Source organism: Miniopterus schreibersii (genome assembly GCF_964146895.1).
Source record: "Miniopterus schreibersii genome assembly, chromosome: 11".
Lineage (NCBI taxonomy): Eukaryota > Metazoa > Chordata > Mammalia > Chiroptera > Miniopteridae > Miniopterus > Miniopterus schreibersii.
Genome location: NC_138111.1, coordinates 17,190,858 through 17,208,843, shown reverse-complemented (window position 1 = coordinate 17,208,843; position 17,986 = coordinate 17,190,858). Strand labels below are relative to the sequence as shown.

The 17,986-nt window shown below is 43.5% G+C and overlaps 1 protein-coding gene across 1 annotated transcript; it reads right to left on the bottom strand.

The window, feature by feature from the left end:
* Positions 1 to 240: 240 nt before the first annotated feature.
* On the bottom strand, positions 241 to 15,484 carry TXNDC8 (thioredoxin domain containing 8; the record flags this gene model as incomplete). The annotated part of the gene is made up of 6 exons (XM_081151763.1): positions 241 to 303; positions 1,221 to 1,286; positions 9,695 to 9,760; positions 11,423 to 11,482; positions 14,758 to 14,862; positions 15,395 to 15,484. 6 exons carry the CDS (start codon positions 15,482 to 15,484, stop codon positions 241 to 243), a joined length of 450 nt encoding a protein of 149 aa, XP_081007889.1.
* Positions 15,485 to 17,986: the final 2,502 nt, after the last annotated feature.

The window sequence follows — 17,986 nt, the reverse complement described above, 5'->3', positions numbered from 1 at the left end:
TGCCAAAGGAATGTGCTCAGAGTAAGTGGAAAGGACACCTTAGAGCATGGGGATGACATAATCTCTCATAGCTCAAGACTTTAAAGCAACTTTGCAGTGAGATCGCAATAAAAAAATTCAACCTGTAAAGCATTAGGAGAGAGGGCAGTAGAACATTACAGTATTTGCTGGAAATGAAAACACGAACACTTGGCTGTGGGCTTTAAAATGCTGCAAGTGTATTTGGTCTTGGAGGTCAGCTTACATTAGTTCTTGAATCTTCTCTTCTAATTTTTTAGTATCAGCTCCACAAAATTCAAAAATCTGTTCACAAATACACAAAGGTGAAATACTTATTGGTTCAAATATTGCCAAGATGTTGAAGCTTTGAGGCACTTTGGTCCTGCTTGTAAAATTATCTTCTACTTACTTTTATCACCTACATAATACTTTAAATATAAATATGCATTAAACACACTAAATTCATAATGTTTTAGTTGTTTGGCACCTTTTCAAAATTGGTTATGCTAGTGTTTTGCAAGATTTATATAATTATCCATAATATTCCTCTGAACTAAGGCCTAAAACATGTACTATTGTTGAAAACGAGGAAACCCAGCCATTGAAATGTCCGAGCTTTTATCCACTGGTATTGAGGGCTTGTTAACTCATATGCCTGATTTCCTGAAGTCAAATGGCTTGTGATTTCCCACGCCCTGCCTTTTGCCCAGGTGCTAGGATTGCAATCAATTGCTTCTAAGAAGCACATTCTCTTTTCAAATTTTCACATCTCTGAATTAAGATGCATTTCATAGTGGATGGGATATTTTATTTGCAACACTTTTCAGTAGCATCTAAAATAATGGTGCATCTGTCAATGAGCATCTTACATTTGATGAAATAGGAAAGTTAAAGACCTTACTACCATTATCACTTCAGTACCAATTATCTGAGGGAGCTGGAGAGAAGGAAGTGTGGGTAAACTGAGGCTGTGACTGGCTGAAGACTTTTCAGTGAGGGAGATTTCAGCAGCCAAAAAATGGGACTTTGGGGCAGAGGTTGGAAGAGTTTGGAACTGCCTTCAACTCTCAGTGTGCAGCAGAGAAGAAAGTATCCCCACAGCTAATGACTCTGCTTCCCCAGCACTCAGTCTGGGCGCTGCCTGTGGGCATCATGCTTCATTCTGCTCCTTTAAAGTAAAGCCCTGTCCTGTGACTCTGTCTGGATCCCATTTCACTTACCGGCTCGCCCACGAATCCACTTCTATAGCAGCAAATTGCTCTTTTGATTCTTGAGCATAGGGTTACCTAAGTGTGGGTGCAGAATTTCATGATTTATCTGGGTTGTCTGGTTTGTAGCCATCTCCTCTATAAAAAGTTCTCTTGGCCTTGGCCACCTGGGGAGGAGGGTGTCAGGAAGGGTCTGTGAGAGTCTCTCTTTCTAAGAGTCAGGTGGCAGCTGGACGGTGGCTCTAGGCATGAAGAGAGTTTCATAATCCTCTGAGGCCAGAGCAGGTACCGAGACAAGGCGTCCTGGCAAGAACGCCCCTTCCTTCCAGATACACTGAACCGAGTACAGTCACCATCACCCACCCTGTTACCCCAGCCGGGAAACCAAGGCCACATTTAAAAAATTCATATACACTCAGATAGCTGCACAAATTGTAAGCATACAGTTTGGAGAATTATTACAAAAGAGAGCACATCGCACAACCATGTCCAGATCAAGATACAGAGCTTCACTCGTACCCAGGCACTCCCACCCCATCGTTACCCTGCGCCCAATGGCACCGTGTCTCATCCTCAATTAACTCTGTTTTGAACTTTTATAAATGGAATTCTACAGAAGGTGTTCTTCTGTCTGGCTTCTTTCACTCAACATGACGATATTTATCTGTGTAATAGCAGTACATTCATTTTTCATGTTTTTAAAAATTGTTTTCTTGCATGACTATAATACAACCTATCCATCCAGGCTAAGAATAATAGTGCTGCTAGGAACATTCTTCCCCACATCTTCATGGGGACATCTTTGGGGACGTGTGAATACTCCTTTCTGTTGGGTTCTGTTGTGTCCCTGAAAGTGGGATTACTGAGTTCGGCTTTAGTAGGAGATACCCTATAGGCCTTTGAAGTGCCTGTATCAATTTACACTCTGCCAGCAGGCAGAGGTCAAGTGTTCCGGCTGCTCCATGTGCTTGACAGCACTTGGTTCTGCCGGTCTTCCTCCTGTTAGCCACTCCAGGGCTTTCAGGGGGGATTAAATTTGTCACTGAACTCCAGGGATTTTTAACCCGTCACCTTTCACCTGGACTTCAGCTACAGCTCATCATGTGTTTCTCTGTCTCCAGTCTTGTGCCCCTCAGGTCCCTTCTCCCCCTTGGAACTCAAAAAACACAATTTCAGTCAAGCTATCCTTCTTTGTAAAATTCTTGAATGTTTCTCCATCGTCATCAAATCCAAGCTTCTTACAGGGACTCCTTGATTTTGTCCTGTCTACATCTAATTCTGCTCCCCACCAGAAGCTCTGAACTCTAGAGATACTTTCTAGATCAATTCATTTAACAAATACTTAATCAGTACCTATTACAAGCCAGATAAAACAGGCAGAATCCCCTCATGAAGCTAATTTTCTAGTGATATTTAGTAATTTTATGCTTTTGTTATATTATTATCAAACAATTCCTGACACAGACCCATGCTCTTTTATAACCCCTTGTTTCTTCCCATCTTTCTCGCTTGCTAATCTCAACCATCCTTCAAGGCTGAACTTGGGAAGCCTGCCCTGAAGTCTTCCTCTGTGCTCCCGTCATACCCGGGGCATTCCACTGCTAAAGAAATGACTTTGCCACCTTCCTCCCCCACTAGTCCAAGGCTGGGCACTGGACCTTATATTTTCCTCTATATGTTCAGTATCTGGCCCGGAACCTTACGCCCAGGTGCTCTGTGAATGGTTTTAGGCCTCAAGTGAGCTGGGCAAAGCTGGTTTCTGGTCATTGACATATAGGACTGAGACTCTGGGTTGTGCTAAGTTTCGGGCTCTAGAAGGCACACTTCTCACCCTGTGAACTAGTTTATTCTTCCTCTGTCCAGTTTGCCAAAGGCAAATGTTGCATTTGTGTGTCTTTGTCTAGAACGGGCTTTGTAAACCAGAGTTTAATGAATGCAGTTAATGAAGGAGTAGTTTACTGATAAGAACTTATTTCGTAAGTAGTTTTTTTTTAGTTTTTTTTTTAAAGAGATACTATATACAAGGCAACTAGCATATTCTTTCTGCCCAAAATGTTTTCTCATTTTAACCTGACTGGCTGTGTCCCTCAAAGGCACTCTCTACTTGATGCTCTGGGGAGCAATGTTCACCTCTCTCTTCTCAATGCCTTCCTTTGCCATGTGCTGCTGGCCCCCTAGCAATGACCGCCAATGCCATTTATAAGCTCCAGTTCACAGAGACCACGGGGATATGGAGTGGCTATCTATGCATAACAGAAAAGCCTATGCCCAACAGTCAGGGTGGTTTTTTTTAAAAAAACTTTTACTAGGACATTTTCAAATACACACAAAAATAGACGAATGAAGCAAACTTCCCCATATACCCATTTCCCAGCTGCAACCGGAGGCAGGGAGTCTGACTAATAACACACTCACAGAATAATTGCAATAAAATGCCGTGGCCCATTGATACGCAGTGTGGTTGAGTGAGTACTAGAGTTATGTTTGGGCCAGCTGTATGAAAGTTCAAATATTTTTTAGACATCTGGACTGAGTTAAAACCATTTACAGCAACAACAAAATTCTCAAAACAACAGCAATAACGATACAAACAAAAAAGCCCAACCAACCAACGGACATGAGACATTGGGGGCTGGGGTGCCGGGAGAGCTGTAGAAATGTCTGCATGGACAATGCAATTTAGTAATTTGTAATAGTACGATGTTCTTTTTTTAAATTTACTAAAGCAGTAAGTCTTAAGGCAGCAAGTCTCTCAATAGATGGGAAGGACACGTCTAACAAGAGAACGTTTAAAGGTCCCTTAACCTTCCACTGAGAGGCGGACAGTGTCAGCCTCTGTTGGTTCCTGTCTGGCCATGACTCTGACTCCACCCAGACCCGTCCCTTCCCCAGGTGTTTGCACATTTCCCCTCGACTCTCACAACACCCAGGGCAGGCCCTGCAAATGTAAGCAGCTTAGTTAGGATGTCTGGAGTTGAGCAAAAGCAAACCAAGGAGTCAGGGCCTCTTTCAAATAGTCTCTTTCAAACAGCTTGAATTTACATGGCCGTGAATTCCAGAACAGAGCATGTAAAAGCGATTATCTAATTTTTTTCTAATCTACACTGGCCTGTTTCTCAATTTGTTTCAATAGTGAGACTGCAGTAAAACACTAATTTACTTTCATTTTGTTGTAGCTGATTTCGAAACTCTGCCTGCATGTGTTTCTTAAAGGCCTGGCGGCATAAATGACTAAAGTGCTTTTCTCTTCCTGTGCTAGCGATGGACAAACTTTTTTGTACAGGGGCTGATACCTCTTTCAGGCTTTGCAGGCCATACAGTCTCTGACAAAACTACTCAGATCTGCCATTGTCATGCGAAAGGAGCCACTGACAATGTTTAAACAAGTGGGCATGGCTGTGTGCCGGGAACACTTTATTTACACAGACCGGTGGAGGGTTAGATTTGGCCTTCGGGCCCTAGGTTGCCAACCATTATTCTCTGCCACCGGCCGGAGCTGGTGAGGACACACGTGAAGCTGCCTGAAAGCCGGTGACTCAGTACCATGTGGCCTTCTGCTGAAGGGAAAGGCGGCATTAGTCTGACGCGGGAATTCATTTCAAGCCACACTAGAATAGGAAAAGTAGTCTGGGATTCTGCGCAGGGGAGGTGTCCTTCCGCCCACTGCTGGAAGCTTGGGACGGGATGCGAGGATGGTTTTGGAGCCATTTCCTTCACTGGCATATGCTCCTGCTCTCGTGCTTCCACTGAGAACCTGCCAACTCTGAAGTGCTGGGAACATGTGCTTGCTTTTCCCTTTCCTGACTTCTCCCCAAGTTGTATGTCCCCTCCCCGACTCCCCTCCAAGACCAGAGGCAAGCTTATCAGTGACGCCTAGACGAAGCAAAGAGCTCCTATCTTCTCCCTTTTTGGGGGTGTTCTGCTTAAGGGACAGGGCTGCTCTCCCCCCACTCCAGGAAAGCACATCTGAAGTGGCCTAAGGCCTGTTTTCTGCAGGCGGGTCTGGAAGGCTATCACCCTTTGGCCTCACTTTGGGGATCAATAGTTGTGAACAGCAGCAGCATCTCCTTCCCCGGTGGGTAAGTTTCTCTTTGGCTGCCCCCAATTCTCGCACAGCTGGGTCATCTCAAGGTCTTGGTTTCAAGGGACAGTAGGAAGTCTGCTGATGTGGGTCCACGCCACACCCTCCCATTAGTGCGATTTGGCGCTACTGCTACTTACAATAAAGGTGATAATTATTTTCCACGTGATTCTGTGTAAGATAAGAGTTAACGCAGCAGAGCTGGTGGCATGTCTCCAAGGGAACCATGATGGGGCTTTCAGCAACCCCCAGGAAATGTGGGCCTCTGGGCGTCCTTTGTGGTAGTGCTTGATGATTTTATTATATACCCGGAGCGAAGGACCCGGACACACTGGCTGGTCAAGCTGCTTTGCGTAGGCATCGATGTTGATGTGCACCTGGTTTTGTTTGGGGGTCCTGAGTGTCCACTGTCGTGGCGAGTTGTGTAGCAATGGTTGCCTAGCATGATGTGACTATGCGACCAGTCCCCACATGAAGTCCTCAGACCCTGGGACTCCAAAGGGCATCCCTAAGGCAGAGGCTCTCCACACATGTCCCTAAGGTCATTGCTGGAGAGAGTGCTCCTGTGCACTCCTTGGACAAGAAAGACCGTCAGGGTCTGGAGAACCTTCCCGGACGCCACCGAGGCATCTTTTCCTGCTGCTTTTCCTCTGCATTCTTTGCTGGGCTAAAGCTCAGCAACGAATACAACCTGCTATTGAGCCTTGTAAGTCTTTCTGGAGAATCACCCAAGGAAATACTCCCATTTTTCAACGATTTAAAATTTAGAGAAGAACGGGGCTGGGGCTTGGGTATAAAATTCAAGGGGTGCCAGAAACTCAGGACTCAAGATAGAAAATATTTTAACAAATATTTTTAAAAGCATTAAAAATTAACGCAAAAATCCATAATAAAACATCAAGAAATTCAAATAAAGGCAGGATTCCACCCTATACTGCAATATCCTGCCTCACCCTGATCCCAACCCTGGAGAAAAGAGGTACAAAGTCATCACTGCCTTTCCGTTGCTAAAGCCGAGAGCAGCACCTTGGGCAAGAGTGCTCACGGTTGCTAAACGTGATGAATGGTTGCTGCCCTTCTCTGACTCTCCCCCCACCTCACTCAGTTCTTGTCTCCTCCAGTCAGTTAATCTTTGCCAGTGTATCAGCGGCTTATGGGGTTGATGTGTGACCCCTTTTCGGGATCTGCACACTTTGGAACCCTGCAGACCATGTGACAGCTCTTTTTTCCCTTCTGTGTCTAAAACAATCCTTAGCAGGCTGGGTGTCACTGGGTAGGTAGGCAACTCCTCAATCCTAAGGTGACCCGTTTAAATGGGTATTGTAGTTATTCAAAGAGCTTTAGAGATTTCTCATAATCATTATTTCTAAATTTCTATTTACTTATAAAATTACAGGAAGATAGGTGCACAGGCAGGTCCTGGGGCTCTACTAGCAGCTGCATTTTGTAGGACGTACCAAGCCCAGTGCTACATTTTCCTGGGAACTGTTCAAAGATATGTGATAGCGTCCCTATTTCACAAAGCAGGAAACGGAGCCTCGAGGTGGTTAAAGTACATTCCCAAGGTCCCCCACTACTAAGAGGCAGACCTGGGTCCAACCGAGAGCTGTCTGATTCCAGAGGTGGCAGAAATTAGCCGCAGACACTCTCTCTAGAGGGCAGGTCAAACTCTGCTTTTATAAACTTGAACAGTGAGCATTTGGGAGGGTGACTTTCTAGGGACCACCATCCTCCTTACTTCCTATTGTCTCACCTACTGTCCCTTCCTGACCCCTGGGGACAGCAAGTTTGTGACCCCCGCTTCCACCACTTTTTTGCACGCGGTTGCTGCCTGCTTGGAATTCTTTTCACCCCTGTTCCACTTGGAGGCGGGCACTTGCTAGAAGTGACTTCCACGGCCTCGGCCAGAGTCCTTTGCTTCAGAAGCATAAAAGTGAGTTTCCTCCCACTTAGTACGAGAGCTCAGTTCTTCTGAATTACTCCTTTGTGAATAATTTACTTATTAGCATCTATGTACCCATATCTCATCGCTCTTAGGAGAGGACCGAAGTGCATTTTATTCTATCAAAGCATGAAAGGCGGAACCGACGGGCGGCGGCCCTATTGAAGCAGTCGGCCAAGACCCGCTGTCTTCGTTACCCTACCTTCCCCTGCTCCACGACTTACACCAGCTTCCACCCGGTACTAGAGTTACCAACCAAGGGCAATACCCCAGTGTTACCAAATTCATGAACTACTTATAATAAAACACACTATAATACTCTGGTTACAGAAACCAGCAAAGGTTTTGGATGCCTCACCCAGAAGACACCACAGGAATGCAAAAACAAAGAAAACAACCCAAACAGCCCGGCCGGGCGTGCCTCAGTGGCTGAGCATCGACCTAGGATCCAGGTGATCGGGGTTCGATTCCCGGTCAGGGCACATGACCGGGTTGCGGGCTCCATCAATGACTCTCTCATCATTGATGTTTCTCTCTCTCTCGCCCTCTCCTTTCCTCTCTCTGAAATCAATAAAGATACACACACACACACACACACACACACACACACACACACACACCCCAAACAAACCACAATTAACCTGGCTGGAACATGATGTGACGTCTCGGATGACAACACTAAGGAACACAGCAGGAAGAAACAAACCCACCTTACTTATTACCTCTAACAGGCTCTGGCTGCTCTGTGCCCTAAATCTGTGAAACAATGACAGCTATTGTTTATAGGGCATCCCCGCCAGATGTTTGCCTAACCTCTGGATGATGAAAGCTGCCAACATCAAGAAATGCCCATTGTACACCCTGGCCCTAGGTCACTGTCACATAGCTGAATTTGTTTTAGCTTTTCGATGCTTTATTTTGTTTATATTCTATATATACCTTGAAAGTGTTTGAAATGAGCTAGAATCAAGGGCAAGAAAGAATCAAAAAACCCTGAAAGGACGCTGCTGTGGGGGGTAGCTGGAGAATGCCGGACTGGCCGGGGAGCTGTAGGACTTGAGAAGCGGGGGCAACGCTGAGATCCTTGGCAGCAATGGCAAAGGGGAAACCCAAGGGGTCCCTAAGTCTCCTGGCTGAGTGCAAGGGAGAGGATCATATTTTCAAGGGAGGCAAGTATTCTCCAAAGTCTGTGATCTTAGAGGAGTTACCATAAGGCTTTTTGTACAATGTACATTTAAAAAGGGCTACTGGACAGTGTTTCTTTGCCAGTGAATGGAGGCCTGGAGCAGAAGAAAAGGAATTCAGTCTGGATGCAGTAGACGGAATGGATTTAGAAAGGAGACAGCACCCTCATTTCGGAGATAAAAGAGGGGAGATAAAAGATGACACAAAGATTTGACACGTAGGTGGGGGAAGTTGAGGGCACATATGACAAATAGCTTCAATTTTTAAGTAAAAACTCGAGAGAGGGAATAGGTAGTCTAATTTTTTTTGAAGCCTTATTTAGATCTGTTGCACCGATTATATTACAGTAAATACATACAAACCAATAGAAGCTGAATATAAAATTCTACAGCTAGCATATCAAATGCTTTCATTCTTTATACTGCAGACATAATCTTTACAAAGTTTAAGCATGATCTTTTAACTTTACATATATTCTTCATAACAGTTTTTAATTGATATTTTTTCCTAGAGTAGATGTATCATAAATTACTTAGCTATGGTACTAAAAAAAGGCATTTAGCTTCCTTCTATATTTTATTAGAAATAATGCTACAATTACTATACACTTAGCTCTTTATTTCTGTTTGAGGTATTTCTGAAGTGAAAGTTCCCAAGAATGGAATAATTGTGTGAAAGGGAATTCAATATTTATCAACGCTCTTGGCCATATACGTTTCTATTGAAAATTACTAGTCTTACCACACACCAAGTATTTCAGACATTTCTTATTATGATCCATATTTTTACAGACAGGGAAACTAAGATACAAACAGGTTTTAAGTAAACTGCTAGGAAGTGGTAGACCTGGTGTTTGAACCATGGAAATCTGAATCCAGAATCCCCATGGTCCAGCACTGGGCTACATGGCCTTGTGATTGTTTTTGGTTAACATTCCCTGAAGTGTTGTTAAAAACTGTATATATTTACATGAGAATTTCATCATATCCTTTTGTATAAGATTCTTTTTGAATAATTTTGCCCCATATAGAGATAATAGTGAGATATTTCTTATGGATTTGGACACCTCAGATGATCTGAATGGGGAAATTTATTATAATTCATGCATTTTTAAAAACTCCTTGCCAATATGTAAAGTTCAGAAACTAAGAATTACATTGCTAAGTATTAAAAAGAAATGCAGTTGTTTCATCCATCCAGGATACTCCAGTCTCTTTTGTAAAGACTCTGATGGTTCTATAACCTATTTCAACTTTGCCAGGTACTACGGACACATACCTTCTGGGCTTGCTTGAATAGCTGAAATGTGGGTACTACTCGGATTTGATAAGTTTGGGCCAACTCCTGGGAAAGAAAAGAAATGGCGTGAAGTCACAACGTTGGTATCCTCTGTCTGTACCAAGATGGAACCCGGTGACTTCTCAGGAGGCCTGTCTGAAAGCTCAGGGACAGCTGACACTTTACAGATTCTCCTGCCAACGACTTTTCTAACATATCCTCAGAGCTCCCAGGAATGTGACAATAGAAAATGACTGTTCCCAGCATTCCTGAGCTTTCTCAGCCCAAAGTTCTAGCAGAGGGTGAGAGGTGGAGGCCAACACAGAATGGGATGGGTGAACAAATGAGCTCTATTTAAAGAGCTTGCAAAAGATTGCAGAGGGCCCCAGTGCAGCCCACGATGGAGAGAGGATATTGCAAAAACAAAAACACAAATAAAAAAAGGGAAGAAAGGAAGAGTAAAGGTATCTTTATAACTCACGAGCCTGGAGGCCTGGGCTGATAGAAATAGTTTAGTATTTTAAATAGGCTTACATGTTTCTTTCTTTCTTTCTTTTTTTTCTTTTTTTTTTTTAAGCCTATTCCTCTTACCTCCCATCTATGTGAAAAATTTGGAGCCAAAAAACAACAAAAACAAGAAAAATGTCAAAATCTTAGTTGTTTTAATCCATTAAAATCTGCTTGCAGTGCCAGTTTTTATCCTGCTTAGAGCTAGAGGAAAATTAGCCATCAACAGGATCAAGAGAATTGGGCTTTTCTCGATAATATACTTATCACTTCATGGCACTAAATCTCTCTCCTGCCACCTACAAAACACACATGCACGCACACATTAAATGATCATTTCCACCATAACAGCAATGCCAACAACTAATAAATAAATTGCTATCAGGAAAGAAAATTGTGCTTTTTGTTTAACCTTAAAAGACAAAGAGCTACAATCAAAAAGGCAAACAATAGTGTGATGTGGGGGAATCAGGACGCTCACACGTTGCTGGTGGGGACAAAAAATGGTGCAGCCAGTTTGGCAATGGTTTGTCAGTTCCTTAAAAAGCTAAACATAGAGTAACCACATGACCCAACAATTCCACTCCTAGGTATCTACCCGCACAAAAAGAAAACATATTAAAGAGCAGAATGGGTGCAAAATAGATTTTTTGTTTTTCTAAAGCTCAAATTCAATCTAACGTATGCATAGGTCACTAGTTCATGTTACTTTTCCACATTATACATGAACAAATGTCAGGAAGATTAATTTTGAAGGCACACTATGTGTTCTATTAATAAGGTATGCTTTGATTGAGGACCGGAGGCTGATTATTTTTGGGGGGGGGGGGTGAGAAAGGAAGTCTCTAGGGACATGAAGAAAGGATTTCCTGGAATTTCTTGTGATGTTTAAGCGACCCCCCACCACAAAAATACAGCAAGAGGAAAGTAAGATATGTTAACATGTCTATAGTGCATTGGGCTAGAAACTGATTAATAATCTATAACGGGTGAAAATCACTTTTCGTCTTGAGCCCACTCCCCCCAGCCGGCGCTGTCTGCCTGCAGCAGCTGCTGAGCGGCCCCCGGGCAGAGTCCAGAGCAAGCGGTGATGACGCCGCGACTGGCTAGTGCAGCCTGCGACAGTGTGACCTTACAGCGGTTATACTCACCCAGACACTGCTCTCTATGACACTACGTCCAGACTTTACGTATCTACATGGAAGGATTTAAGACTCTTACCTGGCTTTCATCGACGTCCACATTAGCAAAGAGTACATTTTGGTATTGCAGAGCCATTGCCTTGAAAAAGAAAAGCATAGAAATTCCCTGTTAGCTTAGTGTTACTATGAAATCACACACTAGAAGTGTCTTTTGACAAAACCAAGACATGAACAAAAAGGCTGTTCAAGGCAGCTAAGCATCTATTCTGGCTTTTCACTGCTGCCTAGAACTTGAAGAACCAAAGTCAAATGTCAGATGATGCCGAGGTCAAGCCAAGGCCAACGGCAGAGCCAGAGCCTAAAGAGCCAAACTGGAGATTAGAGTCTCAAAGGTGGGAAAGAAATAAGGAAACGAACGTGCTGCACCCAGGCTTGAGCTGTGGGATGGAGGGGGAGAGGAGCTTTTTCCTGGGGGACAGTCAGCCTCCAGTGCTCTGAAAAATACAGATCTCTGAGCCAAATACTCAAAATCCACCTTTCTCTTCTTGCCAGGCTTTTTGAAGGTGGTGATGCTGCTGGTGGTGGAAGGGCCTTACAGCTGAGGTGATAGAAAATCTTTGTGCTGACCATTAGCCTAATTGCTTTTGCTCCCACTGCACCCTCGGTGCTTTACTATGGACCAAAACTGGGTTTTCCAGATGCTTTGCCAGCTGTCCGCCAATGGGAAGCATTTGATGGGAAATGGAAGGTGGAAGGCAGGAAGAAACAATGCTCTTCTGCTTCTGTTGTGTTCTGGAAGCATCTTTGGCATTAGTGTTGGGTCTGGGGGGGGGGGGGGTGGACACAGCAGCAGCAATGGCCTATAAATGTCAGCTCCTGGTTTGGTTTGGTTTTTCCCCCAGACGGCTGTGTTCATACTTTAAGGACACTTAATTGCTCATTGATTTGTTTGCTCTAACGTCATATGTCAAGCACGTCCAGTGACCTATTTCAAATGGGGCTCTCTCTGATGGTGGCATGAGATATGCTGAATTTGATCTTTCCTTTTTTTTCTCCAGAAACTACCAAATCTCCAAAATTGAGATTGTTGTTCACCTTGGGTTACCTGCCTTCAGTTTTTCCAACCCACTCTGAAACAAGACTGCCAAAAGTATTTTCTAAAACCCACATTTGATCATGGGAAGCCCTTCTTAAAACCCTTCTGACTGTACAGCAACTTACATTATTACACAAGGCCCTTCTTGACCTGGCCTCAGCTTCCTTTTGAAACTCACTCGTTGCCACGGCCCCTGTGGACGCTGTGAGTTGGCCTCGCAGGCTGCCTCCCTTCCCATGATCACACATACAATTTCTCAACAAATCTGTAACTTTTCCTTTTCCAGAAATGCTCTTTCCAGGGTTCTTTGTCTGGTGATCCTCTCAGCCCAGGGTCAGCAAACTGTACCCTGTAAACCAAAGCCAGTGATCCCCATAGTCTTGTAAATAAAACTTTATTGGAATACAGCTTATCCACTCATCTGTGTATTGCCATTGGCTGCTTTTGTGTCACAACAGCAAAGCTGAGTAGTTATGAAAGAGGCCACATGGCCCTGCAAACCTGAAAATATTGGCTCCTCTCAGTTCAGTGACCGTTGCCAGTTTTGCAATGTAGACTTTATCTTTTAAGTATCCCCATAAAAAAAGTCTAGAGGTGTGAGGTCTGGTGAACAAGGAAGGTATTCCATGAAACCCCTTCGCCCAATCCCCCTGCTTGGCGAGATCTCATCAAGGTAGGATGTTATATCACGATGGCAGGGTGAGGGTGCCCCATCTTGCTGAAAATAAACTTCCTCATTTTCAAAGACCTCTCTCATGCTTGGCACGACAGACTGTGCAGCAAACTGAAGTAAATGTGACCAGTTTGTATACATTTTTGGGGGGGTACCTTGTATATAGTTACACATACGTATATGTGTCTCTGTTTTACATAAATGGAACCATACTATATAAGTTTTCCTATATTGTACTCTTTTTATTTGATATTATGCTGTCTTCAAGGCATATGAGCCTACTTGATTCTTTCCAACATCTAAACAGTATTTCACAGAGTGGATGCACCAAAATTTATTTAAAAATTATGTCTGCATTAGTTGGATTCCAAGAGAAAACAGATGACACATTCGAATTGGGATAATTCGGGCAGGTTTATCTCCACAGGGCTAACTATAACTAACAATGAAGTTAAGGATGAGTGTAGCGGTGGCTACAGGAGCCCAGACAGAGCAGCAAAGCTGTTACTACTCTACGGGCCCAAGGGAAGAAGCGAGTGGTTACCAAGCCTTAGATTCCATTGTACTCTAGGAAATGCCTCTGGCTGGCTGTTGGAATTTGATCAGCTCTGACCCTGTGGCATGTGAGTATATTTACACTCCTGAAGCTGAACTTGGGGGATTCTCTTAAACTTTTGACAGTCAGAACAGAGGGGCCTGTCACACATTAAAATGTTCCATCTGGATATTCCAAAAATTTTAGGCACAGAATGGATGTTCATATGTCATGTAGCCAATCTCTCTACTTGGATCTAAGTTTATTTTAAATTAAATGTCAAAGGTTGTGACTGTGGATAAATTAATTAAGGTGGATTCGAGAGTTCAAGTCAAAAAAGTTGAGATGTTAGAAACCTCACTGGAAATAAACCAGAGTATTTTCACCTGTGTAGAGGAATAAAAACTCCTTTATATTTGAAGGAATAGATTTCATAAACTTGACTGTAAATGTAAAACTTCTGCACTTAAGGAGAAATGAAAAGAAAATGTCCTGAAGTTCTTTTTGCGGCATGTTATACTGAAAATAATTAAGTAACATGGTGAAAACTTTTAAATGAAGCAATGGGGAAATTAAACAGATAAAACATTGTATAGATATTAAAATTATAATCTGAAGACCCCACAAAAATCTGAACCAATGTGTATGTGGAAAAAAAATCTGAATATAAATACACGATTATATTCTACTAAGTAGAATATTTTACTAAAATATTTTATAAAGTAGATCAAAGATACAAAAGGAATATGTAAGAGATATGATTGGTTCTGATAAAAGGGCTGAAGGATTGGGGGTAGTTTATTCTTTTATATTATTGTTAAAAACAAGTATGTTTATCTGGAATCTATTCCAATACTTAGAAGATCTGAACTCAGGAACTTTGGTAAAATGTCATTATTGTCAATAATCCATACACTTCCACAATTGTCTTCTTTTGCACACCTGATGTTCCTTGCAGAATTATCCATAGACAAATAGTCTTAATCTTCTGGTGTGTGTACTATGATTTCATAATGGCTCATAAGTGCCAAACTTTTAACATTTTCTGGGAAAAATATTTGGGGACTTTAAATTCCTTCTAAAACTGAAATAGAGACTGGTGATACTTACATGAACAAGGGGACAAATCCTTTTGCAAGGACCACACCATTTTGCTGAAAATTCAACCACCACAAGTTTGCATCCGGCACCTTTCAAAAGTGTATTGAGTTCATTCTGAGACCAGAACACAAATGGGGAAATGTGCATAATCACTAAAACTCATAAAGTTTTGCAAAGAATAAAATGACAGGTTAGTTCTTAAAAACCTTAACCAGGTTCCCCATCTCATCCTCCAGGTGGCCCAAAACTTTCCTAAATGTCCCTGAGGTCCTATATATTTATCTTTTAAGTATATATATAGTGACGATAAATCTAAATCCCCCACCCCCAAAATTAGGATTGTTGGTAATGGTTTTTTACCTCTGGGGAGAAACTGAGATTGGCCGGTGAGAGATGAGGGGCGGAAGGTGGGGTGAGGGTTGTTAAGGTGGACACCTATATCTGATGTTTTAAACAAGGACAGAAACATGCATTAACGGTGAAATTTAAACGAAGATGAACTAACCTAACACCTGTTTCATTCTGTTTTGGGGGAATGATCAGAATTAAGGCTATTTTGGTGTGCCGTAGGACTTTAGCAAGCAGTTTGTGTGTGCCATGAGATGAAAGGTTGAACATCACTGCTTGAGGACATGGGGCGACTGACTTGCCAGAGAGCCACACCGAGACCCTGTTTCTCAGTTGCTTCTGGAGTCATGAGGTAGATGCCATCCTCATAAGTCCCTGCACCCTCCATATCTCAGTAGCTGGGAGGGTGTAGACTGGCCTAGTTGAACCGATGAATTTGACTTGGTTAAGTTCTCTGAAGGGAATGCCCCCTAGTGTATGCAATGATCCGATATATGCCTGTCGAGACCTGCTCCATGCCAGGTACTGGGCACACTGCTAGGACACAGCTGTGGACAGAAAAACAGAACATTCTCTGCCTTCATGGAGCTTATATTTTAGAGGAATAATTGATGGTAAGATCAATAAGTAAAACATACAGCGTGTTAGTGATGCTTGCTAATAAAGAGGGACATACAAATAAAGTAGGGACAAAAGATAGAAGCTAGATTACAACTGTAGTCTCGATGGCCATGAGAAGTCTCGTCACCTCCATGAGAAGGCGACATTTGAATAAAGACATGGAGGAGAGAACAGGCCCTCGGGGAGGTCTCTGAGGAAGAGATGGAGGAGGCCTCTCAGGGTAGGAAGGCTTCTCAGGGGACAGGCAATACTGCAAGATTCCCAGAAAGTTAAAAAAAGCAGCACCCAAAGCATTAGCAAATGTTAGCTGTTTTAAAACACTTGCTTATATCAAAGTTCCATGGCAAAGCTTCCTTTCAGTCTGGTCAGTCAAATTTTTATAACCTTCTGTACAGCCAGGTTTGGGGAAAATGCCAAAGACTAAATCTGAGGAAGCCGGGAAACCAGGCTCCGTGCCCTCCTCCTTCCACCCAGCTCCTGACCCTCCTATTATGAAGCCTGGCATCGGAATGTCTGGATTCTAATGCTCACGCCAACCCTGAAAGATGCAGGACCTTAGCTTCTCTTTTACAGGCAATTTTCTTCTTTATAAATAAAGAATTATCCCTGACCTAGATCTGCACTTAGATTTGTTGTGGTGGCAACAAATATTGGGCAGTGGCTACCAAGTGGCTTTCTAAAATGCCACCTAAGGAGCTGTTGATACTAATGCCCATCATTTTCCTACCCCGCTCCATAGGAGCGTCTCTTCTGTTCTCTCTCCCAGGATAAGAGAAATATGTGGGCTCTTTTACTTCCATAGAATTCCCCAGGTACAACTAAAGTAGAATACGTGGGATTGGGTACAGGATGGGGTATGTTAGGAGCCGGCCTGGAGCTGGTTAGAGTCGGAGCAAGAAATGAGCATCAGGGTGGAACGAAACCCTTTTTGATCGAGTTGTCTCTTGGCTACTCTCTGGACAGTGCTCTCTTCAAGATGAAGGGCAAGAATTTTAAAATCTCCCCGTGCTACAAAGCAACAAAGGAGTGCCTGGTGGAGGAAATCACCCTTGAAGTTGATAAGAATCTGTCCTCAAGATGATCCCTTTTGAGATATTCAGCGAAGCCAAACAAATACTTGCCTCGTCTTTAATCACCTGCATCATGATTTACACCTGGGAGCTGCTGATGACACTCTCCTGCTGGTTCAGCTGGCTCCCCGTGGCTGTGCCTTTATTCGTTACAGGATCTTAGCTGGAATACAGGGGTGACTTCTCTGTGACATCATGAAACATGACAGCTCAGAACCTAGAACTCTGGCAGACTTGGAACTGTTTTCGTTTTTATGCCATGGCTATTAGTCGACGGGTGAGCAGCCAAGAACCGGCAACGGAGGGATCAGTAACGTCTATTTTTGAGCCTCTATCACCCATTTCCATGCACCCCTCTCCTTTCTCCAGCCCTGCGGCCCCCATGAGAAATAAACAAGGTGTTAGTAGATAGGTGAAAGTTATTTTTATTTTGGATTTCGAAGGGATTATTTTGCAGGTGAGGAAAACACTAATGCCTTAGTCCTATCATAAGAATCCTGTAAATTTTGAGTGGTAGGTTCCCTAAACTTTATTTTGCTCTAATTATTAAAGAGGTAAAGAAACTACACTTTTGTGCACTGGATCAGGGAGCGGTTGGCACACTTTTCCTGGAAAAGCCCCAATAGCAGCTGAGGTTTTACAGGCCGCGCGCAGTCCGGTAGCACGTTGTTGGCTTACAGACAGCAGCCGTCTGCCGACCCCTGCGCATGAAGAGCTGATATTTTTCAGAATTTAGTAGCAAATCTGGCCATGGCCATGCTCCCCAAATCTTCCCCAGAGCAACAGAAGCAACGACGACAAAATGAGAGAGGGCTGATTTCTGTCTTGAAGCAAGAACAGCAACATCCTTTCTGGTCTCCCGCACGTCCCGTCAGGCCTCTGGGGTCGGGGCCCTGCCTCCCCTTTTCGTCCGCCTCAGATAAAACAGAAAGCATCACCTCTCCTTGCGCAGCCACACACCAGGGTGGTTTCGGAGCAAACATCTGTCAGTTGCCTCCCCGCACCCATTTCGTCCACTTTCCACCAAAAATATTCTGACTTTTCTATGGGCAAATGTATCCCCCTCCATTGTATAGCAGCAGCTATGCAGTTGGCAGGGAACAAACGCAGCCCTAAAACCAGGGTTGGACCCCGAGTCCCTTCACCCAGCCAGCAATCCTATCGCCAGGCGAGACAGCAGGAGAGCAGAGTCAGGAGAG